Source organism: Excalfactoria chinensis, chromosome 6 (genome assembly GCF_039878825.1).
Source record: "Excalfactoria chinensis isolate bCotChi1 chromosome 6, bCotChi1.hap2, whole genome shotgun sequence".
Taxonomy (NCBI): Eukaryota; Metazoa; Chordata; class Aves; order Galliformes; family Phasianidae; genus Excalfactoria; species Excalfactoria chinensis.
The window spans coordinates 26,926,508-26,952,086 of record NC_092830.1 but is presented as its reverse complement, the minus strand read 5'-3'; the positions used below and the strand labels follow the sequence as shown (position 1 = coordinate 26,952,086).

Here is a 25,579-nt window from a genome sequence, read left to right as displayed (position 1 = left end):
CAAACCAGGTGCTGCAGTGGAAGGCAGAGGAACATGGAGCCAGTGTGTTTTCTTCCCCACTTGGACATGATGGAGCTCTTGCAGGTGGCTGTGATTTTTGCTTTACACACAGTTGATACCCCCCTTTGCACTCACTACTGTTGTTTTGTTGTGGTTATATTGCTGCAAATTACTAGGCAAGGCATCTTCCTGTTGGGGCATTATTATTTGACAATGCTTGTGAAAGAGTTAAATTTGCTACAAAAACCCTTTCTAGACTGAAGACTGTAAGAAGACAGAGATGAAAAGTATAAATATAAATGACAGTCGGAGCGATGCAGCCCCAAGATTAACAGTTTTGCAATGGCTGACCCTGAGACTGCATGGCTTGCATTGTTTTTCATTTCTCTTGGCACTAAACAGAAGAGCTGTCTGGAGACAAAGCTGAAGCTTGAGCGATGTCAGCTCCTCTTGTTCCATGGCGTCTTCCAAAGTATGGCCTTGGGGAAAACACACTGCACAGTGGGAAATCATCCCCTCATGCTGGCTACTGGGCTGCGGATCCCTGCGAGGGAGGGAGGAAGGGATGGGAGCTTGGGCTCCATGCTGTGGAGATCTGCGCACAGACAAGGGTGGGCTCCTGATGCTTTGTGCCCATGTAGCAGTGTGGTTTGAGTCTAGACTTCAAACAGGACTTTAGCCATAATAAAAGTTTGGGGTTTTTGCATAGACTTCATTGGAAATTCCTTCCAGCAGCTTCTCTGGAAGGAAGGGAGACGGGCTGCTTGCTCTATTTGCCTGATTTTCCTTAGCACTGGGAGGCTGGCGTCTATCCCTGATGTCGTGGGGAGCCCTACCAGGTCAGCCTGGCAGCAGCAGAGGTCAGCTCAGTCCCTGCCTCCAACACTGCGGGGAGGCTCCTCCCGCTTCCCTTATTTCCCACTCAGATTTTCTCCCTCTATTGGTTAGGGTGAGGATAGCAGAAAGAAGCCCTTTTGGGGTGCGCACTCCTGGCAGAGCTCAGTGCCGTTGCGGTGGATAAAGTTGTGCTGTCCTCACCACAGCCTGATGCACTTCCCTGCGGGGCGCGTGGGTTGGAGATGAAGAAGCTGCCAGGCAAAGCCAACCAGGTTATCCAGTATGGGCTCTGCTGCCCAGCTCCCCCAGTCCCAACACCAACCAGGCGCTGGGGGCACCAGCCCCATCCGAGGGCAGCCGCAGCCCCACCTGTGTGTATGCGTGCGTGCGTCAGGACGGGCGCGGCGGCCCCGGGCGCAGGAGGCGATGGCAGCACCGCCCAGGCAGCTGGGCCAGCTGGGGAGCGCAGCGGGAGCCTCCCCGTTTTGCACAATGCGGGAGGCTGGGGAGTAACCTCCAGCGACCGCCGGCCGGGACCATCCTCACCCCCGTCCCTGCTGCTCACGGGCCGCAGCAGAGAGGATAGAGCTGCTGCCGATGAACTGCATCCCAGGTGGCTATGTCTGCTTCTCTTTCTGTTTGGTGCTGTGCTTTTTTTTCCCTCCTCCCTTACAAATGTCGTCTTTTCCTTGGGGAAGAAGAAGCGCGGATAGAGGCTGGAGGAGGTTGACAACAGGGTTTCATTGGTTGTTTTCCTCTCGGTTGTGTGCATTTCAAGTCGTCTCCTTTAGTTTTTCTCCGGGCTGCAGAGAAACTGCATTTGTTCAGAGATTTGTTTGGAGGTTGTTCTGTGCTGCAGCAGAGTCAGCCCGTAACCAGGTCTGTGGTGGCCTTGGGATCCTGTGGTTCCTGTTCCACCTGTGAAAATCCAGGCCAGGATCAGCAAAATGAGAATGTGGTTGTGTGTAATTTTGTCAAAGAGACTGAATTTCAGCGGTGGTTTGTGCACGCAGGGCAGTTCTGCTTTGCGCCCCACTGTGTGGTGGGTGCAACATGTGGGGATTTGGGGGATGCACCAGCTGAGGAGGGACTTAGAAATCAGAGATGTTCCTCTTGTCAGCTCCTTCCTCCCTTGGAGTAGTTATTGATGAGTGGGCATTTAAAAGGAAGTGTCCTAATTCTTAGAGGGATTTGGACAGGACAGTCATTAGTCTTTTCCAATGTTAATGATGCTATGATTTAATGAGCAGAAAGATATTTATTTAATTGAAGGCTTGTTTCTCACTTTTAGTTATCCATTCCTTCAGCTCTCTGAGCCTTGGGAGCAAGGTATTAGTAGGTTATTTCAACTTCTCTTTAGCATTATTTTCAATCCTTGACCCACTTGTAAAGGATCGATGTTTCTGTAGTTCAGAACCTGTCAAAAAGAAACATAAAGGTTAATAAATAAATAAATGAAAGGTAGATAAAGTTATCTTGGATGCAATTATAGCTGACTTTTTAGATTAAAATACAAAGCAAATCATCCTGAACAGTGTTCCTTTTGTGTGCGGGTGCAGTCTCTGCAGGTCTGATGGGCGCACACAGACACGTCTCTCATGTCTCAGATGTCTGTCTTGCTGCGTAATACAAGAGTAATACAAATGACGAGTAACTGGCAGAATACAAGTTAAGGAGATATTCTGCCATGGCTTCTCGAACATGAGGCAGCAAGCATTCCCCCAGATAAGATCTGCACTACAAGAGCAGGTTCACTGTGCAACATCTGCAAAGATCCTGGTGCCCTCTCCACGTGCTTGCTGCGTGGGTCTGGACCCTTGCAACCTGTGCAAGGGATATTGGGATTGGGGCTCAGAGCCTGTGAGCAGCTTGGGTGGAGAAAGGGGGCCCTCACCCCTCCATCCCTTTCCACCCACCTGCAGTTAGTCAGCACTGCAGTCCACCCCAGAGGAGCTGCTAGAGAATGGGCCCAAAGTGCAGGAGGCTGGGGGGTTGAGCTCTGTGGGAGCTGTGCCATAGTGCAATATAATTTCCTTTTAATATAGATTTTGTCAGTTTTCATTCCTGTTCTTTGAAAGGGGAGGATGCCTCCAGCTTTAAAATGACCTTATACTTGGGCCAAGACAGCTAACAGGTTCTTGGCTACTTTCCACTCAGGCTTATTTAGGACTGGCAGATAAATGGGTGATGCTGTGCTTCTGGTGAGCTGTTCTTCAGAAGCTCCTATTGTTTGAGAAAGCAGTTTCTATTGTTTCTTTCTATTTTCTGCTTTGCTAGGAGAGCTATTGCGGAAAATTCATCTCCTGTCTCTTACAAGAGGAGAATGGATTTCCTGTCAGCTCCAGGCTTGAAGGGAAAGCAAGGACTGCCGGGAGGAAGCGGCTGTTCCTGAGCCGAGCAGCGGGAGGATTGATGGTTTGGGGAGGGGACAGGCAAGAGGATTATATTCTTCAGATTCTGTGGGGATATTTTTAGGGTTTAAGTCTTTACGGCTGTCAAGCATGAGGTCATAGGATGCCCTAAGGCTGCTTCCTATTGAAGAACCTGCAAAAAGAGGCCAGCCACCAACAACTGCTGGCTTTTAGAGCATTCACTCTGCTCAGAGGAAGGAGCTGCTGGACTTGTAATGAGCCCCACATAACTGGATGTAGGGGGGGCCATGGGCTTTGCAATACTGAGTCTCTTTCAAAGGCATTGTAAGGTTTCCTGGAGGTCTTTGGGTATTAATAAGACTTGAGCCAGAGGCCTGAGTTTGTTAAAAAGGGAAGGAAAAAGGTGTAGTGGATGAGTGGGGTTGTTCTAAGTGCTTTTTATTGTTGTCTTCTTCTTGTTGTTGTTTTAGTAAAGCTGGGCACTGACCCTGTTGCTTGCTGCAGGCATCTGTTGTATGTACTGTTCCACCAGGTCTCTGGGTTCAGCCTCTGCTGAGCAGAGCCCAGCATGCAGTGTGGCTAAAGGTCTGGGTCTGGTTTCTTGCCTACCCAAAATTTAGCAGGGAAGCGATGGTGACTTCTGCGTGAGTACCTGATTCTCTTCTGTTTCTTTCAGTCTTTCCCAAGTCCTTTCTCAGTGTAGAGATCCAAAATCGACAAGGCAGCAAAAGAAATGAAGAACAATGCTCACTCTTGAGTAGCAAAACCCTATAGAATACTTTTCCCCCACTCATTAAGAGCTCACACTGAAACCACCTCTGGGCAGAGATCAGCATATGCAGAACATGGTGTGCCTCTGTTAGACCATCTGAGTTTCCTGATGAGCTTTGTAATTACCAAGCCACAGTTTCAAGGGCAGACAAAGAATGGAAAAGATTTTGGTTTGGATTTGCTCGAAGCCAGAGCTAATGGGAATTGTTTTTAATGCTCAGTGTTCAACCAAAAAGGTTGTTAGCGCAGTATAGCTGCCTGCAACCAGGGCAGCGTTTCAGTGCAGTACAGCCGCCTGCGTTCCTTGGGGAAATAAACAAACGTTTTTACTCAGAAATTAGTTGGATTTTGATTCTTGTTTTTAAAGGCAATAAATAAACACGATTATAGACTTTTAAAGCAGTTTGAGCTGCGCTGGGCTCGCCGTTTCCTCGGGCAGCCGTTCCAGATGAGTGTGCTCTCTACTACTGTAATTACTTTTAAAAATAACTCTGTGAGTCTGTAATCTAAAGTGGGTGGTACGTAGCAAGTCTGAGAGCATTCTGCATTCAACCCACAGGCTGGAGAGAAGGTGGCTTTATATAAGGGTTTGCTTGTTTTCATCTTTAGGTTGAAATCTGACTTTTCCCACAATCCATCAACAAATGACCCATATAATGAAAGTGCTTTTTAATGTAGGAGTCAGGCTTGCCAGGGACTATGATGCCTTTACAGTCCCACAGGCAATAGAGATTCCCTCTGGATGTTTCTTTTCTGCTGCATCTTGTCTCTCGTATGCAGAGTTAAGCTGCCTGGGCAATACAGGAGGGCAGAGCCCAGCTGAGGTTCACAGGCTAAGTAATAGTCTAGACCTCTGTTTGCATCTGTTTTCGTCCCACTCTGTCCTTAGGCTGGGCCAGCTGATTTATTTATGTACTCATGTGCTTAAAATAGGCTGTGATTATTTTTTTTTTTTTCCTGAGGATTTGGAAACAATGAACCTGGGAATTTGCTGTTTGATCACAAGTGATTTCTGCTACTCTATTTTCACTATTGATTAAGCTTTTTGAGAGCTGATGTCCTTAAATACGGCATGTTTGCAGACCTTCCACAGTGTGGCTATTTTCAGGCTCTTGTGAGTATGTTTGTTCTCACTTATAAGGGGATCTTTATATTCAGGAGCAGAGTGAGGGAATACTGCAGGCTGGGACTTGCCATACTGAATCTGCTCCCATTATGATGAAATAACCCATTGCAATCTCTACCCACCTGCAACTTTTTCAGAGTTATAGTCCCATTTAAAAGGAAAACTGAAGCAGAGAGAGGGAAATAACTTGGGAATTAGAAAGAGGAAACCAAGGGGGCAGATAGGTGAGGAAAAGAAAGTGAGTCTTGAAAGTGGGAAACTTAATCCTCTTGAGCTTCTCCCATTCGCAGAGGTGCTAATGCAGGCCCCAGGCTTATGCTTGGGATAGAGGTAATTAATGTTTGCTCTCAGATTTTCTTGGGTCTGAAGTTAAGCGCTTTCACCATGTCATTTTCTATCAGGGTTTTGCCACCTCGAAATAAAGAGCAGAAAATTGCATTCCTGCTGATTTTACATGCTAACCATCAGCAACTTCAGACTTGCAGGTTCCTTCTCATACTGTGAGTGGCACAGGGCTGACCCAGAAAGAGCAGCATTTTGGCTATCTGGTTTGACACCCAATGCGTTCTTATGGCAGGCAATGGGGCTGGCGGGCAGACTTCACTTCTTCGTTATGGGCACTGTCAGAGCAAGGGATGCAGCTGAATGTCATTCTGAATGCAGAAATGCTCTTGGGTAAGCAGTAAGACTGTTGGAGCAGAGTACAAGGAAAAGGCATTTGCTGCCTGTTCCTACCAGGCAGTGTCATCATCGCTGATCTATTTAAGTCATTAGCTTTCAAGATCCTGAGAGCAGAAGGAAGAATATTTCTAGCAAACACAGAAAATGCCAAATTGTGTTTAGCAGGTTTCCTCTTGGGAGGAGAAGTTGCCTATAGATAATAAGCCATTTAGCAACCTCTCCAATGGATGAGACTCTGTCTGAAGAACAAAGAAAAAACTGCAAGCTTGAAATATGCCTGAATTTCCTGAGGGGCATACAGGCAGGAAGCTGTGCTATTCTGTTGTGGATGTTTATTCCCAAGTGGCATAAACAGAGCACCAGGTCTCCTAGGATCCTAGGCTGACCCACAGGTGATGGGGTTACTCAGTACCACAAGGACTGCTGAGTCGTTGTGCTGCTCTGTCCTGCTTCCCTATCTCCCTTCTGGCCAGAGCCATCCCCTGCAGATACCGAGTGGATGTGGGAGCAGACAGCAGGGATGCAGCCTCAGTGCATGAGGGTGTTAAGCTGCCAGCCAGCAGGAAACTCATTTCCTGCACCATTATGAAAACAGCTGATCTGTGGTACTTTAAGAAGGGGGAGAAAATAAAGGACAGGGGAAGGAAGGCCCCAGCTACATAAATATTTACTTTTGCACAATGCCTTAGCCACCTCCTTCTCCTAGGGGCTGAGAGAAGAAGGGGCTCCTTGCTGCTGGGTCTGTTATGTGGTGACAGGGGACGGGAGAGCTACCAGTGGGCAGCCAGCAGCTGCAAAGCCAAGAAGCAGCTTCCTAGCCTGATACTGCCCTGCTTGGCACCCCATCTCACTGCAGCATCCCACAGCTGGGGATGTGCTGCTGCTGCTCTGGAAGCTTGCTTGAGCAACCTGCCTGGGCTTCTTCCCACTCCATGGTCTTTCTCACATGAAACCAAACAGCTGAGATATCCCTGCCAGCAGATGCCCCCAGGGGTGACCTGTATATAAGGAGGTTGAGTGAGGAACATTAACAGTGATACTGATCCACTGGTGGGTCTTGGCATATGCTGCTTTATGGTGATGTCTGATGCCAGAAGATGTAAAATAGGATTTAGAGATCTGTTTCATGTAAGTGGTTGATGTGGTAACAGAGGTACTTCGGGCCTGTTCCCCCAACTTGTTTAACCATGGAAATGTTGGCTAATCTCACTTCTCAGGATATGCACCACCATTCAGTGAATAAACACAAGGGATTTAATGTTGTGGGTTAAATCTGCTGCTTGAAATCAAGCCCCATCTGTGGCCAGATGACATCTCTTTTCTTGGAAAGAGACCAAGGTTAAGAAGACAAGGAAGGCGGGTTAGTAAAAACATGCCAGTCTTTTGGGTGTAAGTAAAGACTGTAAATAAGAGTTTTTTAACTTGAAAAAGAGCTTTAGAATGATATGATCAGCTTCAATTTACTCCAAATATTGCTCTATGCCATTAAGCTGTTATCAAGTTTTGGTTGAATTGCAATAGTTTTATGGCTTTAGGGTAGTGGGAACAGTTGTAGCTTTTATACGACTAGAACATTTTCCCCTGAGATGTTTGCTGTGAAGACTGCAGCGTTGTGCAGGAACCTGAGGTGAAACTGCATGGCAACAAAATAACAGTGGAAATGACCTTTCATACCTCTTTTCATTGTCTGATCTGAAGTAACTTTCAAATCTAAGGATTTATTTCATGAACAATGCAGGGATTTAAATAAGATTTAGTTTTACATTTTCATTAATGCATCCTTAAACTTAGTAGTTAAACTTTTTTACCTATTTCATTTTAAGCTGCAAGCACGTCTGATTCAGCAGTGTCTTAGGATGATTTGTCAGGAAGAGAAAATAAGTCACATCCTTCTTCCTTTTGGCATTAGTAGGGAACCAGAGTAATCCCGTACCCACAATATTATTCCAGTCGTACTTGCATCACAGCCTGGAAGTGGTTGTAGTCAATGTAATGCTTTGTAATGTTTCATCCTTTGAAGTTAGATTAATTCGTGTCACATACCCAGATCTGCACAGCTATAATAGAATACTTTTTTTTTTTTTTGCCAGTGTTTCTTAACTAGCCCCATTTTCTGATCCAAGTTCTGCTGTGGTCAATGAGAAATGAATGGATTTTAGTGCATTTTCTCTGGATGTCCAGCACCAGCTCAGCTAGAAAAGCCCCATCTCACGTTTGGTGCCGGTGTGACTGTGTGTTTACAGACATCCTGGTGCACCTAAGGAGTGTTGTGTGTGTGCAACAGCAGTCCTGCAGAGCTCGAGCACCTGCATCATAATTTGCTGTAGCTGACACCCTCTGTGAGCTAAGGCTTTCCGCAACCATCTGAACCCTTATTCCTGGCTTACATTAGAGAAATCAGCTCCCCCATAATTACTGTCAAGCTGCAAGGTAGGCAGATATGTAAATATTTTCAGGGTCACGGCTCAGCTCTTTACTTTTAATATACTTTGTTATTAGCAATCATTTTTGAAGAGATTGCAAATCCCACCCATAAGTTTCTGTACTGCCAAGCCTGCTCAGCCTTGACCCTCTGCTCCCAGCAGAATCGTTGGATTTAGTGTTGACTTCAGCAGAGGTGGTTACAGCGGGTGTGAGTGCTTTTGAAAAGCCTTTCCCTGTGTTTTTCTATACAAAGCCCGTCACTGGGGCTGCCAGATTATATGACACTAGGTTTTAAAAAGACTTAAGAATGAAATCAAACTGATAAGGAGGCTAAGATGGAGTAAAGCTAAGCAAAGCCAATTTGCTTTCCTTCTGAAGTGAGGAGGCTTTCGCAAGGTTTTAATTTTCTCTCACCCAAGTGGAAAAACAATCGATTTGGGTTCATTCCATGCCTGCACGTTGAGTGTTGGAGATGCTGCTCCCATGAAGCCCCCGGGACAACTTCCCTGCTGTGTGTGGGTCAGCACTGGAAGCACAGGGATGGCTGGGGCCCACGCAGGTGCTTGGATTTGATTTCTTTCCTTCTGTCATCTGTAGGGTGTGATCTTGAAAAGCATCAGTTATCCCAAGGTTAGTCAGTAATCCTCCTCACTGCTCTCCTCCAGTTTTTCCCACTGCCACAGGTGTCTTTCAAGGCAGAAACAGAAGATGGGTGGGATATAGGAGATCAGGATCTACCCCAAGTCTCACTGCACTAACTTTTGGGGCAAAAAAAAAGGAGGCAAGTGAGAATTTCCATATCTCCCCATGGTGTTAAAAGAAGAAATCCATAAAGTATTACGTAGCACTCAAGTAATGCAGCAGTAAATCCCTTCTGTAATTACCTACGACAACACAATGCCTTTATCACCGTGCTTACAAGCCGTGTTCACATCTGTCTGCAGATGTACCCTGGAGCAGGGTGGTATGTTGCTGTAACAGAGCTGATAAATGCTTCACTTTTATGGATTAGATTGTTCCTCGTTGAGTTGTTCTCCATTCCACCTGAGGTCAGCTATACTCATCATCTGACAAGACTTTCTCCTCCTGCACCCTTTTCTTTCACAATTAGACCAGATCTCGGAATCTAGGGGAGCCATGAAGATGGGCCATGCTGATGGGGCTGGTGTGCTGAGGGCTGCATTCTGCTCCTACCATCCGTTCCCACAGGCATTGCTCACTCCACACAGATTTGCCCTCTCTGCTCCCTGATTCTCTTGAGAAGGGAGACAAGGTGTTATAATCCTTTGGTAAGCCCTAACACTGGCAGGTTTTTTGTGTTTGTTTCCCTCCTCGTGTTTTATTCTCACAAGCCTGTAGATTGGCTGTATTTCTCTTAAAAGTTTCTGGGCTGCTATTCATCCGCTTTTAATTAAAGCAATATAGGGAATTAGGGCTTTCATGGGGGTGGTTCTGGTGATGGCTATACAGTGTTTTTATTGGTTTTCTTCCCTTCTGAGTAAATGTGTGGAAGTGCAAGTTTGAGCTTAGACTTTTTAATTACTGGGATGTTAAATTACTACATTATGGTGAATTGATTTCTTTGCAAAGGAAAGGAATGTTCTTGGCTGCTTGCCGTGTGTAGTAGGCCATGTAGGAGTGAAGGGTCCAACGCTTCCTCCTTGGAGGACAGAAGGATGTCAAGGACAGATATAAACATGGGCATCAAAGGGCTGTGGGCTGGCATGGAGATGCAGTGTGGCTTTCATGGGACAGCATGAAGGGGACAGGGGGACCCCAGTCCCAGCTGTTTTCCAACAGTAGCTTTTGCTTTGCGGGAGGCTGCTGGAAATGTGGTGTCTTGTGGTGTTGGGACCACAGTAAAAGTGCATGGGTACGAGCTGGATGCACAGCAGGGAGAACCACTCACTTTTTATGTGATGAAGGCTCATGAAACACGGCCTTGTGCAAACAGAGGTTGGTGCGGGCAGGGTGTATGAAACTCCCACTGGCATATAGGGGACACAGTCTGGGCTTTTTCTAGGCTCCAGATGTTGAGGAAGCCAGTGAAAGCCTCCTTCCCATTCTATTGGGTGGGCAAGTGAAGGATCACAGGAGCAGGTCTCAGGCTGACCTAAGGAAGCAGCTGGCTTTTCCACCTGGAGTGTTTGGATTACTTCAGGATAGTTTTATAGAGTGAAAGACTCCAGCAGGAAATTTTCAGAAGATCCCAAGTGCCATCTGACCCCTGCTCCTCTTTCTGAAGTGTCAGTGTGCTCCTGCTGCATTTGTGTATTTGGAAATTAGACTTTTGTTTCAATTTGGTTAGTTATTTTAATACAGTGGAAGGAAAGCAGTTCTCCTGAGCATCAAGAGCATTGGTATGCTGCAGGAAAATCTGTATTTACTAGTGGTTCCGCAGGGAGGATGGTTAATCCTTTTGAGTCCCATTAACTTCTGTCTCTTACTTCTGTCATTCTTGCACATTGCTTCTTTCCAGCACATGGGCACAGCTTCTCTTTGCTTCCTCACCCCCATGCAGGGCCTTGTGGTGCTGCAGAGTACCCAGTGTGGGTGCTTGTAGTCTTTCTGAAGTCCTTTTTGTGCCGCTCAGTGCTAGTGAAGGACTGTCCCCTCAAGGCTCCTCTCATTTCTCTTCTCCTTAGCAGCCTGAAGCTGGCTGCTGGCTGCCACAGGATCACAGATGCTGCATATGTTCCTAATCTGCATGTATCTGAGCTGTGTTCTCACTCCCGGCAGTGAGACATCATTTCTGATGTCAGTCAGTTTAGTTTGCTTTGCAGTCATACTGCTGCTGGGGCCAGACTCAGCTCTCATTCATGCCTTTTTCATTTGGAAACGTGTAGTTGCCATTCTGCAGTGCTCCTCTACTGCAATGCCTCTAAAGGGCCAGGAAAGAGTTTTTTCTTTGCAGCTTTTTTTGGTGCCTGTGATTCCTCAGGGTATTTCAGGAGCTGTGTGTTTGTTACTAACATAGGTTTCCTGGGGATTATAAGATGATCTAAAGCAGAGGTTGTGTGGCGAGATGGGAGTTGGCCTCTTCTAGTAACAGTGATAGGACAAAAAGGAATGGCTTCAGGTTGCACCAGGTTCAGGTTGGGTATTAGGAAAAACTTGTTGTCTGAAAGATTGGTGAAGCACAGGAACAGGCTGCCCTGGGAGGTGGTGGGTTCACCATCCCTGGAGGTGTTCCAGAAGCATGTAGATGTACTCTGAGACACGATTCAGTGGGCAGTATTGATGGTAGGTGGACAGTTGGAATAGAAGATCTTAGAGGTTTTTCCTTCGTGATTCTGTGATTTCTGTGACTCAGGATTGAACCTCCTGAATCACTCCCAGGCAGCAAAGAGTCAAATGCAGGCAAACGGTCAGCATGTCCTTAAAGGTAATGATCTGTATGCCTTCAAAATATTGGAAGTAAATTAGATTTTTTTGCATTATCTGTATTTTCAAAATAGCCCTCTTTTTCAAGTCACGGTTATATAATTAAAACTGAAGGTAATCGCTGGATTGAGCCTCTTGGCACATAAACATAAATCGAGAAATTGTGACCTAAACTATGTGGAAAGCAGCGTCATTGATAGAAAAAAACAAAAAACATTGCTAAACTAAAAAGAGATACCTGTGAAAAAGAGTTGTCTGGTACTTTTTCTGGGTAAATAACATGAAAAAGAAGGTACTTGATAGAAGATCTGCTTATTAACTCAGAGTGATTTAAGGGTCTGCTTGGGATTCAAATGGCTCTCCTTGAAGAGAAGGTAATATAAGGAGATGGCACTAGAAAATGCATACTTATGAAATTCTCAAGATGGGTACACAAGCTAAGGCTTGATGTGGTTGCAGTAAAGAATGGAAGAGTCCTTTTAATCCCCCTGTGCTCTGGATCCCATCTGAAAGCTGAGCTGAGGCTCACAGCACAGAGCCCTTTGTCCACTGCTGATCTGCTCATCACCACATCCCTTCCTCACCGTGTCACTCACCTTGGAGAGCAAAGCCTTTGGATCTGACCATTACTGAAGTGTGTGCAAAGGCAGATTTATTGTTCAAAAGCCACAGTAGAACTGACTATTGCAACCGTGGGTGAATTAATGTTGGGCTGTCCCATGTTTGTACAGTATCTGGGATGGTGGGTTCTGCTGGATTTTGGATAACATCTTCAGGTTCCCTGCAGAAGGCCTGTTCCTCTCCATCCTGTCCCCTCTGCCCTCACACCATCCACCAGTGGACTGTGACATTTCCCCTCTTCCTTTCCACTCTGCTGATCCTGAGGAGGGCCCTGCTTCTGTCCTGCCCAGGGAAAATGTGAGGGCTTTTTCTGCTCGAATCGCTATGGAAAAATGTTATGCGGGGTGAGGCTGAATTCTGTCCAAACATAAATAGAGTAGCATACCCCAGAATATCTTTTAGTCTAAATCCTGCTCGGTAGTTGAAAGTCCCAAGTCCCAATAAAGTCACTGACTAATGAACATTACTCAGTTCCTTTGGGTGCTTGGCTAGGGGCACTCATAGTTTCCAGTCATACGATTACTTCTTTTTACATTAAGCCATCCTGTTTTCCTTTAGTCTTTCAGCCTTAAAGGAACATTGAGTAAATTCATTCTTCTTCTGAATGGCAAAGTCAAGGGATTCCAGAAGCATACATCTTGTTGATGTCCCTTCCTTCTCCCTGGAAATACCTTCTTTATCTGTGGTGCCAGTTTACTGTTTATTTTCTATCTTCTTTTCCCTCACTCTTTCTGGTTCTCTTTTTCTCACCCCTTTTCTATCAGAACTGAAAACAGAATTGGGTTTCTTCAAGCTGAAGTGTTTCTTAGAGATACGCAGTAGAGATGAGTCGGCACCAAGACATTCGCTCTGCATCCTGCAGAAAAGAGGAAGGGATTAAAATTCCTTTTGCAAATGATCTGAGTAAAGATCTTAGGGAAAGTCAGCTGCAATTTCTGGATAGTTTAGTATTGAGTCCGTGTGGAGAATTAAGGACAGCTAACCTCCAGATTTGTCATTGTCTGTGCACATAGAGGACCTTATACTCAGTTCCTTGTGGTGTCTTGCAGGAGTTTATCTTCAGGACTCTGTGTGTCAGTTAACCAGGTGGTCTGTGTAGGTGCACTGATGGAGGAGATGTGTTGCCTGCTTCTGAAATCTGAGCTGAGTATTTCTCTACCGGGGAAGTAATGGCACTGAACTATACACAATCTGTAATTGAAATGTACTGGGGTGTAGTTTCTGAAACAACTGTGTACAATAGCTGATGTGTGTCACAGTCCGATTTTAGGGCCATGCCACATTGGTATATTTGCCTTAACTCATTGTGGGCCAATGAGCATTCAGTAAAAGTATTGCCAGTTAATGAATTATCTCCATCTGCGGAGTCTAAAAGCAAATTTTGGATGACAGCACTACACCTCGGCTTATAACTAAGGATAAAGGAGAATCCCATGTCCAATTGACCATGGCAAATCCAATTGAAACTGCAAAGGGATATTTTCCCTCCCATTAGGCAGAATGTGATTAATTTCCCATGTGGAAAATTGTTCAAGACAGACGTGCTCGTAAATCATGGCATAAGAGATCCTATTACTGCAAGCTCCATCAAAACCTACTGTGCCTCCCAAAATAGCAATAAGAAGATAATTATATTAGCAGCCTTTCTTGTTATTTGATGTATGACTGACATAGGCTGTAAGCTTATTTTCTGCCAGATCAGAGTTTCTGTTTAAGGCTGGATGCTTTGATGGTTGTGGACATTAACAATAATCCTTGGTTTCTGACACTTGAAATTAAAAGTATTACAGGAAACTTTTTAAAATGGATGATTGAAAGCCAATAGGTGCAAATGAGCCCACAGTTTAAAATGATGCATTCTCCTGGAATGAAGACTTTAAAACTTCATACCCAAAAAGAAACCCGTTTTTACCAGCAAAGATTCTTGAAGGAGCTGTTCTGGGATCAACCCAGGATCTGGAAAAGGGGATGTTAGAGTTATAACTAACTTAGTCACAGGATTACTGAGGGTATTCAAAGTGGGAGTTGACTGCTAAAAGCTGCAGGAGGATCTCATGGTTCTGATGGCAAAAACACAGTTTGGTGCTGGTAAGTCAAAGCGGTGCAATGGACGAAGAAAAAGATTCATTGCAACCCAGCAATGAGGTTTCAGTAAGTTTGAGGATGTTCCCACAAAAGCTGCAGCTCAGTAGTCAGCAGCAGCCAGGAGGCCAAACATGGCGTTTGAAGGAATTAGGAGAACAAAACACAGAGCTTCAACAGTGGAAATCCATGATTTCTCCACACTGTGGGCGCTGTGTGTTGCCTCTCAAGAAAGGTGTAATAAGGTGCTGAGAAGGATAAAAGAGAGGATTAGAGAGGTGAATTTTCTTCTGCATGAGGAGAGTAAATAGATGAGAAGTCTTCTGTCTGGCACAGAATTTTATGGCATCATGAAGGATTTGAGAAAATGACAAGGACGTGATTATTTTTGATTCTCAGAATGCAAAAAACAGGTACAGCTTCTGAAATGTGGAAAGCAAGCTTAAAGTGAAAAGGGAGTATGTAATTACATGCCATATGATTAAATGATGACATTTGTTTCCAGAGATCTCCACAGGGAATGCACCATCTGCGAGTTCAAGAAAGCACTCGTGCAATTTTTGGAGGATGGAGTCAACAGTGGTTATTATAAACAATTTTTAATTCAGAAAAAGTCTGACACCTGATGTGCAGGGATGGGGAATATGTGTCAGGAGATGGATCCTATTGCATGCATCCTGTTCTTTGAATTTCTTCCTTGATTTTTTTTCTGACTGTTCTTGTGGACAGGGAGCAGGATTACAGATAGATCTTTGACCCAACTGAACACAACAGTCTTACGTTGCTGCAGCAGAGTGGATTAAATCTTCTGTCCTTTGTCAGTGTGTGATAACAACTGGTGAAACTGCTGTCTCAAACTGTAGACACGTGGCTGGTTATTCTCCATCTAGAAATGGAGGAGATGGCGTCTGACCATTCTCAACCCAGTAGTTGGAGACCACAAGTCTGCAGGCTGGACCACCCCAGCAGGGTTATCCAAGGTACCCAATAGTGGGACTTTATAACTCAGGCCAGACCTGCATAGCACTGCACACCAGGACACAAAGGCAAACAGCACTTGGGGAGCTGCCATTCCAGTGTGGTGGCACAGAGGGAGAAAGACCAGCTTGTTTGGTCATGTATATTTTGTTAGTAGTCAGTCCCGTTTGGCTGCTCCGTGTCTCCTTGCCTTCAAATGCAATTAATCAGGGCCCGAAAGGGTAATTATCAGATCACATTCCTGATTCAGATTTCTGTGCCTATTCATTTTACTGTTTTTTCTTTAATTTAGCAATAAATTTGGGGTTATTTTTATGTTTTTATGCTGCTTGGCCCAGTGATCCTTATTAAAAATAAAAAATAACAAAATATTAGTTTCCAGTCTGCCCTTTTTTCCTTTTCCCTGGGCAGTAAAAAGGCCATATTAACCATGAAAGGGAAACGAAAGCAGGCACTGGGTCCTGCTGTCACCTCTGCTGAGAGCACATTTCCTTTCAAGGGGCAAGTAATTGGTGAGAGCATTAATCCCTGAAAAGGGCTTTTTATTCTGCATCTTCTAGTGGGGGAAGCTGCTGATACCTGACAGCGCTGTTTTCTCCTGGGTTCAGATGCAGGCTCTTTGCATTACCCAGGAGAGGTTCTATCTAGGACAGCAGCTCTGTCTTTCTGAGATGCTCTTGCATTTTTAAGCAGTGAATTTACTTGTGGAGGAATCTGGAAAAAGAGCTTGATATTTCAGGGAATGAGTCTCAGCTCTCACACGGTTTTAGCAGGCAGGACTGGTGCTGAGATGTGTGTATTTTGTGTTAAATGGCATGAGCTGGAAATGGCTGAAATACTCCCATCTGGGAGAGCGAAGTGCAACAGAGGCCAGTCATTGTGCTGTGAGCACAGGGGAGGCAGGGAAAGAGCCATCAGAGTCAGCACAGAGAGGGGCAGGCCTGGTCAGACCCGAATGTGAGCTGGAAGTCAAAATGCCCTTCTCATCTGTATACCATCAGCAATCAAATGTGCCATTGCACCTTTGAAATCAACAGCGCTTTTATCAGGGATAGGAACAGCCAGAGAAGAAATCCCTACGTTAGACTGTCTTAGTGGCTCATTAAAAAGATGTCTGGAACCAGAGAATGATGCCCTTGAGATGGTGGCATTGCCTGCAGACGAGCTTCCCATCTCAGGCTGGCCAGCAGTGATCTGGTTGTTGTTCAGTGCTTTGCTTCCTTGCCTTAGCCTGCTAAAAATTCAGCTTAAAACTGGTTTGAGGTTTAGCTTGAAGGACTCTGGGAGAGCATTTCCATTTGGAAAGAAAGAACAGCTCTCTGTTTTCTAAGCACAGGGAAGTTTGTTTCTGAATACTGCTCTCTGAAACCCTAGCTGTTGATTTCCAGCCTCTGACAAGCACTGGCACCTAGTTACATTTGCCGCCAAGCTGTTTGTTTGTTTAATTTCTGTGCTAATTGGTGCCTTCCAAATACCACAACTGCTGTGAGGAGCAGTGTCCCTGCCAATCTGAGTGCTGAATTTCACCTCCTGTAATGTGGTACATGTGTACCTGGCAGCTGACTTAATTGAGGTCTTCCATAGGACAGAATTTTGCCTCTTTTGTGGCAGATTGAAGATTTGTTTTTCATTAGAATAAATGTTTAAGATGGATTTTTCTGGCCATGAATGCTAACTTAGATGTAGTTTCCTTCTACATCCTTCTGTAGCGCAGGGACTGGCTTTATTGCTGCCATTACTGTGTGCACATTTTGTCATCTTGCAAAGTCATCTTTGTTTCCCTACCCCTCAATTTCTACCTGCAGCATTCCTATAGGAGCATATGCCGTAGTATCGAGTTATTGCAAGACCTACCTCCTAATAATAATAATGAAAGACTTTGATCTACGTGGTGTGAGTGCAAATATTATTTTATTTGCAGCTCCAACCAGCGTAAGGGTGGAGTCTCCCAAGCGGTGTTATTGCCAGTCATGCCAGAGGATGTGGCCAGGGCCTTACTGTGTTTTTCCAGTGTTGTTTGGCAAGGGTGCAGTGCAAACCCACCTCCCTGCAGTGACCTTGCTGCAAGGTCTCTGACCCCAGTGGACGTACTAGAGATACTCTGTCAGTGGGTCCAATATCTCTGGCTAAGTGTCACACCAATACTTGCATTGATGGCAAATCTCGTAAAAGCTTATAAGACAGTGGAAATAGGCACAGTTAATTAAGGCCTGTGCTTTAAAAGGCTGAGCAGGGACTGTGTGGTCCTTCCATGACACAGCCAGTGTCAGCAGATAGAAGTCTATTGACTTCAACAGACCCTGGTGAGCCAGGTGCTACATAGCTTGTTTTCTTAAAGAGCAGATGTTGGTGTAGCAACAGGGCAAAGTCCAGAGCGTTTTGGTTAAGAAACATGGTACAAATGCATTTGACACTCATTTTTCCACTCTGTGAGGCAGGAGGTGTTGTAGCTCAGATGATATGTGCATGTTGAGTAGCAAACAACCAGAGCAAAACTGGGGCCGCTGGTTCTCAAACTTGTTGTTCCAATGAACAGTGATCCCTGCAGAGTGCCTGTGGACCACTGGTGATTTGGAGATCACAGGTTAGGAGCCACTAACTACCTGTGTGAAAGCAGGCAACTGGTGTCAGCTGTTACAGAAAATAAGCCAAGTGTTTCAGCACAAGTGGTGAGATGTGGTTGATGTTTTACTCATCTATTTGGCATGATGTTTTGATAAGTTGAGTGATAATTAAGTCCTCATGCTTTCGTATTTTAGATGACTTGGTCCTGAAGGTTTGGACATGGATCTTCTTAGAGAATGTTCAGAGAAACAGAGGGTGCAGCCAATGTCTAAGCATTCAGGCTCCTACCTTAGGGAAGAAGTAGATATAGGCAAGGCAGATGCTTGTTTGGATCTGCATAAGCTTTCCTGTTTTCCTGTGCCTTTTGTTCATGGTGTGGCAAAGTTGTATGCAAAGAGGAGGATGTTCCTGCATCGTCTGTGTAATGAAACCCTGCCTCTTTCCTTAGGTAGTGTTTCTCATGTTTTGAAAACGTGACCCTATTGTGGCTCCTCGCTCTGTGAGACTCTGGCTTGTCCTCAAGTGGGTTCCTCCAGGTGAGGGAGTTCTGCAGGTGTAAATACTGTTCTCTTTCTTCTCTCTGACAAACTGACTGCTTTCTGCAATTCAAAGCGGTGAACTCTTTGCATTCTAATCTGACAGCTGCAGCCAGTAATTATGAGAGTTCACTTTCCATATTGGAGAAGCTGAGTTGTGCAGTTCTGGGAGGCAGCAATTTCACCATAGAAGCTGAAGGCTTCACTCGCACCCCAGCACTGTCCAACCAGAGAGATCTGGAGTCTTATGCTCCAGTTGAGTTCTTCTTGTGTGAGGTAGTTGGTTTACTTTACTTTGTTTTACTCTGTTGTACTCTGACACCTTGCTGCCAATAAGGTGGTGGGTCTCTGTGGCTGTTTGGTATGTACAAATCAGTGTAAAGGAAGCCATCCCACTGTAAGAAAACAGCAAGGAGAATTTCTTAGCACTTTTACCTGCTCATCCCAGACCAAATGTTGTAAAATTTGCCTGCACCATGATTCCTACCTTGCTTTAGAGCAGTGGGAGCTTTGCAGCTGGTGCAACTGAAGAGGAGATTACAGAAGCAGCAGGTTGTTTGGGTGATAGCAGCAGGATGTGGAATGGCAAAAAGTAGCTCTTGGCTTATGCAGAACACTGTACAAACAGTAACAGAGCTGTTAGCTTGAGATTTGCACCCTGCGGCCCCCATCTGTCACTCCTGAATTTCAGCATCAGTGTTCATGGCTTTTATCCTTCTTCCAGCTGTGCCAAGTGCTTGAATTCCCATAGTCTGTTCTGGCTAAGCTGCTCTAGAGTTGGCACTGTTAGCCTAGGAGGATAAGCAGCTGACCCTACGGTCAGTGGAAGGCAGGCGGGTTCAGAGGTGGTAGGAGCTCTTTGCTGATGGGCAGTCAACCTTGTCTCTTGCCTGTCTTTGGTTTCACCTTGTAATAATTCATGTATTCTGCTATCAGTTCTAATGGAGGAATATTTCTCTTCTAGTGATGTTATAGTCAAGCCATGTTATTTCCCATGCTTTATTTCTTTTCAGTGGTTTTCTTTAACATTGCATCTTTTGCACGTTAAAAGCAGGATCCAAGTACAGACAGACACCCTCTGTCCCCCTCCCCCATGTCTCAGAGCTATGTTATTATTGCAAGTGTTGGCTTTCCTGGCAGTCCCATCTGTCTCCATCACCTCTTGTCACCTTCCATAGTAATTTCTGCTGATTAGCAAAGCCTTTATCAACTGAGGCCCTTTGGCAGCCACGTTCAGCCAGCAGTTCTGACTGTCACGAGTTTCTACTTAAGTCCTTCCCCCTCCCACCAGTGGAAACAGCATGAATCATTTCCCTCCCCTTTCTTTGTCAAGAGCAAATGGCATCAGTGTTGGGACCTGGCACTGGCTCCCTGACTCCAGGAAATCATGGATGAAACAATCCATGGAAACTGGGATCCCCATGTGAAAGCAAAGCATTATTTTATAAGGAACACACTTCTGCTTTGGCCACTGTCAGATTGCCGTCTGGTTGACAGTCACACGTACGTCCATGAGAAACATACAGTTGTTCTTCTGTCCCATAGTCTTGTGTTGTTGAGTTATATGTTTTACATTGCAAGGTGGCAGTGCATATTTAAATACACCATTTGGGAGTTATATTGCATGACATATGCCTGAGAACTTTCTTGTGGGACTCTGGGATGCATTTCACGGCATAAGCAGGTTGAGGAGTCGTATCAGATTGCACATTTACGCTTCTTCAGTGTATAAAAGTAAGAACAGCTATGCGTAAGGAGAAGCCTTCATAAAAATACTTTAGCCACTAAATGGTGTTAGTTGCACTGGGGGAGGCTGATTAGCCCAAAAGGAGAAGCTGTAACTGTGCCTCGTAAGTAGACTCTCTAGGAATTCAGTCTTACATTGAATACATTGTTTGGCAATTTGTATACAAACCGGGTACCTCTCCAGTTCTTGGGTAAAAAGAGGAGAGAACCAACAGCACAGTAATGGAAAGATCAAGAGGCAGAAACAAGAGCCCTTTCCTGCTTTTAGGAGACAGCTGACTGATGGAGCCTCCACAGCTGTAGTTTCTATAGTTGGAGGCAGCAGATGTCTTTATAAACATAAATCAGATGAGATATTATAGTATTTTTAACAGGCCTATTTGTATTCAGGCTGTCCATTGTTGAGTATTTATCATATGGTTTGCTTCTCTTAGAGCCCTCTGAAGTGCAGTGACTGTGCTCAAGGTGCAAGATTAAATGTGAACATACATTTGTTTGTCCATTGCCACTTTTACATTGTGTTTGGACCCTTCCTAACCTCTGACAGAGAGACTGGCAATGTTCAGAGGATACCCTCAAGCTTGCAGTATCAGCAGCTGCCGCATTGGCGGTCTCTAGGACAGCTTTCTTCTTCCCACTTTGTGTACATGCTGTGCGTATGGGAGGAAACCGGGTCCTATGGGAGAAGAGGTGTGTGGTCATGGAATTGAAAGCTGCACCTCTATACACACAGAGAGATGAAGGGATGACTTAAGATGTCCCCTACAAAGTTAAACCTGATACTTCGCCTCTTATCCACATTAATTTCCTAGGAATAATATTTTCTTTGAAGAAAAAAGGATAAAAATAAATATTGTCATCCTGCATTAGCAGCAGGACTGGAGCCCTATTTCTTCCCCATGTCTCTCTTTCCCAGTGCTGCTGTCTGCTGAGTCCTTCCTACACAGGTTCTCTTCATCCTTGGCCTGGCCTATTCCTGACGTGTGGGTGAATGAAAGGGCTACATGAGGTAGTGCTGTCTTACAGCTCTCAGCTTCCAAGTTGAGCCTGAGGTAGTGCTGTGGTGCCTGAGGAAGGCTAGAAGAGCTAAAGTAAAACTCATTTTGTCACTGAGGGAGGAAGCAGCTCTGGATATACTAGCATATAAGCAGGGCCCTTCCTTAGAGATGTGGAAACTACCCAGAGGAAAAGCCAAGCAGCACGCAAAGCAGCACTCCGCCCTTGCAAGGAAATTACCCATTTACAGCCACCACAGGACTTCCCGCTTCACCTCAGTGCTGCTCAATGTGCTCCCATCCACTGCCTCCACAAGATTTCCTTTCTGGGGGCTCTTAGAAGCCATATTCTGCTCTCTGCCTGCTGCTCATTGCTTTATCTCACTAACAGGGTGATCCTAGCTACCTTGTTAATCAGTGCTTTCTCCTGCCAGGGGTCTGCATCCAGCTGCACCCACTGGGAAAGCATAGAGGAGCATGCAGCCCTGAAGAAATGGGAGAACTTGAGGGGGCAGTAGGAACTTATACGTGGTCTGTGGTGTTTCCTGCTGTGTGGTCACAGTGGATTCAGCCAGGCTTCTGCTGGCACAACCTTTCTTCCTAGAGAAGGGGAGAAGCTGGGCATTTGGGAAGCCTTCCCTCCTTAGCGATGTGCCCATACCCCAACAAGGAGGCTTCTCTGCCCAAGCATCCCCATATCTGCCTGGTGAGGGTCCGTCCCCACTGCCCATCAGAACAGGATGTACTTTCTGACCATCCTGGTTTCTTTCTTGCCTTTTATTTCTTGGCAATGCTGATCTGAGTTATTTGGCCTTCCCCAGATCACTTCTCAAAGCCATGGATTGGGCAGCCACACATCTGCCCCACAGCCCCTGCATAGCTCTTTCTTGCTTTCAGTAGCAGAGTGAAAATTCCCTTTTTCTTAGGGATAAAAATGGAAGCACCTCCTGGGCTTTGCTTCGTCCGAACACCGCAGTCATCCTGATATTTTCCATATCCATTTAAGGACTGAATGGAGACTTATCATATCCTGGGGTCTTTTTTGTACTCTATGTTTAATATAACGTTCTTTATTATATTTATCTTGTTTCTTATGTCTGAGACTTTCATTTATTATGTTACTTTGAAGACTGGGCCTCCCTGTAAACTGTCTTTTTAGGAAAGTTAAGTCACATTTGCAGTAGATCTTTAATGTGTTTAAGTCTTGGGATCTCATGTTTTTATATGGTCACCAGTTCTACTTTTGACACGTGGCTTGAACTGAAAACAGAAAAGCCAAAAAGTGCAAATGTTTCCAAAATGTCCCTTTTTCTTTGCAGTATATTTATAAAAGTTGCAAAGAAATGCAAAAATCTCCCACAGCAGCATTTCTGGAGGAGGGAAGCAGTCTGTTCTCTACAGTTACTCCATGCCCCCTCCTAGTAAAAGAGCCTTACTGAAGTTATGCAGTGCAAGTACTTTGTGATCCTGGAGAAACTAAGAAATGTTTTGTAAGTAGAGATGGTTCTCAACATTTCCTGGGGGTAGCAGAAAGAAAGCAGCAAGGTTTTGGTGTGTCCAACGTCAGTGCAGGAGATGGATATGTAGCAACCATTGTTTAAATCATATGAATGCCTTGGATGTGTATGGAAGGATTCCCGTGTGCTCTGTGCTGTTACCTCCAAGCATTGCATCCTACAGCTCAGCACCAGCTTTGTGGTGAGATAACCACGTGGAACCAGAGAGATTAGTGGCACTCTGAAATGATGACTTTACTTCAGAGGACAAACCTACTGATGAGTTTGATCCTGGAATCAACTCTGATAAGGCACTTTCTCCTGTCTCAGGGAAAAGGCCTTAATAGCTTATAGAGTAGCAACCTGGAGGAGGAAAGGCAAACCAAAGGGGCTGAGCCTGGAAGGGTGCAGAGCCTTGGTTGCTGGGCTCTTGAAGGCAATGATGTCATTAACCTCTCAACTTTTGTAACCAGGACAAAATCAAAGCCACATATTCAGATCTGGGGTCTGATTTCATCTCATAGCCCATTTTCTTATCCCACCATCTATGGATTAGCATCTCACTTGCCTGCTGGCAGAAAAAGTTTGGATCAGGAGGTGGTATATATGCCAGCAGTTTTTTCTGCATAGACATTTCATGGATTGAATAATGCTGGCAGATACTGTTTCTGCACCACAAGGATAACATATAATTTATTCTTGTCTCAATACATTAAAAGAAATACAGCACAAAAGAAAAAGGGAAGAAAACCACCAAAAAAGGATATGAAGATAAAATCCCTTCGAGCCAAAAAAATACCAACTCCATGACATCCTTGTGTGTGGGGAAACTCAGCTCCTCGATTATTTTGATAAACTTTGTTACAAGTAGTATAACACAAAACCCAGCTATTTGTTTAATCTTAGCTGACTTGCAGAAATGTCATCCATTAGGGACACTGAGGTTATTATTTTTTCACTTTAAAGAAAAAAAAAGAAAAAAAAAAAAGCTTGTTTGTTTTTCTTATTATTTGCTTTCCCTCTGTAGATTTATGAGGTATCTGTCACCCAAACCTCCTCTTTCCTTGTGCACTGCTGCTCTGTGTGCAAGGCTGGGAGCACTGCGCTGGGAGGGGGCTGGGTGGGCAGCAATGGGTTTGTGATGAAGCACTGATCCCAACATGCCAGAGCAGCACCATGGTGGAAGTGACTCATAACTTTGTATCTGTTTGCTCCAGCATAACGCCAGCACTGAACAGTAACCAAATTTTGTTTACATTATTTGTTAAGTAATGTAAAAATGCATAGCTTCTTGCTATTCAAAGTGGAGGTAATGTTCCTAACCTCCCCCTATTCTCTGTTTCCTCCTCAGGTAAGATCCTGTTCCGGAGGAGCCACGTCCGAGATGTAGCTGTGAAGAGGCTGAAGCCCATTGACGAGTACTGCAGGGTAAGGAGTTCCAGGGGAGGGTGTAGAAGAGCTTCCAGGTGGCTCACAGCTGTCAGCTGCACCATGCCTTTCTCCATGTTCACTTCCAAGAGTTTCATCTACATTGAGCACATCACAAGGGGGGTCTTCTTTAGGAAAAGATGGTCCATCCCAAACACCACCATAGATTAATGAAGGAGCTGTGCTGCCCATCTGAAGCACCATGTTGGTGGCTTATTTAATCAGAAAAGTCCACAAGCACAGTCCACCCTGCTAGGGCTCTTCACATAAAAGCAGGTTATATTTCTACTTCAGTCTTGATGAATGCAAGAGTTCAGTAGGCAAAGAGGCACAACAAAGATGGCATTTTCTTCTCTCCCTGCCCGTCTGTGCTGCAGGAGGGAAATTTCAGGTTTGCACAGCTCTGGAGATGGACTGGCGGCTTCCAGGGGTGTTTTCTTGTAGGAAGTGAAAGCCTGCAAATTTATGGCAGGGCAGAAAAGCCTGCTGTGTGGAAAAGAGGGTTAAGTGATCTGGTCTTTCCAGCTTAGACTTCACGATTCAATCGTAATTGATCCTCTGACAGTAGATTAGAAGTTATCTCTATGCAGGATCGATACCTGACTTTTGGGGAGGTTTTGAGCATGTCAGCAAATAATTTAAACCCCATACTTCCTCTTTTCATTCCCATGGGGTTTTGTTTCCATTTTTAGAAAGTCAGAGGATCGGGTGGAGGGAAAAAACTCCATTCCCAGTCAATTTGCTCATCCACAATGGTGAGCAGATCACTGCAGTGCCTGGGGCACACTGCAGGCAGTGATGACATGGCCCCAGCAAACTCCTGCCTTCTGCATCAGCCAGTCAAGGAAGCTGTAAGCAAAGTCTTATCTCATGAGATCAGGCTTTCTATATGACAATTAACACGCTGTCTTCCTGCTGACGGCCAAGTGGCTGCTTTAAAATGGTCCCACCACGTTGCCAGCCTCCCTCCTTCAGACAGGAACTGCCCACGACCAAACAGTCAGGATGAATGTCAGGGTTCACCCAGCAGATGCGTGACAGAGAAAGCAGTGATTTACTTGGTGGGGAGCCCCCGCCCCAGGCTGGAAGCTGCTTGTCTGAGACCCCATTGTCTGCACCCATGCAGCCCCAGCCCGGCGCTGCCCTGCCACTCACCTCCAAGGGGTGTGGTGTCACCATTTGTGGTAATTCTTTTTTCCAGATGAGGACTCTCTATCCATTTCACCTGGAAAGATGAATCACAAATGTGCCCTGGGAATGCATGGGGCAAATGCTCTACCATTTGTTGTTTTGTTGCAGGCAGTCTCTGACAGAGCACAGCAATTTGCATGGCTGAGAAGCAGGTCTGACTTCTGGTTTGATGTGCTGTGGTTCCTGCTGGGGGAATGAGACCAGGGACAGGCAGGCAAAAGCTGTCTTACACTTTGTGAGATGCTGGCAATATGGGGAGCCCTGCAAAGAGTATCAGCATGGGTCTTGTGGCCCTGTTGAGTTCTTTGCTGCTGTGCCAGCTGAGGGCATGGCATCACAGAGACAC

At 45.3% G+C, this 25,579-nt stretch overlaps 1 protein-coding gene across 8 annotated transcripts in view; it reads left to right on the top strand.

The window, feature by feature from the left end:
- The window catches only part of SH3PXD2A (SH3 and PX domains 2A), a 229,776-nt gene that overhangs the window by 69,613 nt on the left and 134,584 nt on the right, over nucleotides 1–25,579 (top strand). For all 8 annotated transcript variants that reach the window (XR_011904232.1, XM_072340995.1, XM_072340992.1 and 5 more), the window contains one exon: nucleotides 23,966–24,042. Coding sequence is in view for 7 of the 8 variants with exons in the window: in XM_072340995.1 (XP_072197096.1) it covers nucleotides 23,966–24,042 (77 nt within the window). In the remaining variant the exon portion in view is untranslated. The remainder of the gene's footprint in view (nucleotides 1–23,965; nucleotides 24,043–25,579) is intronic.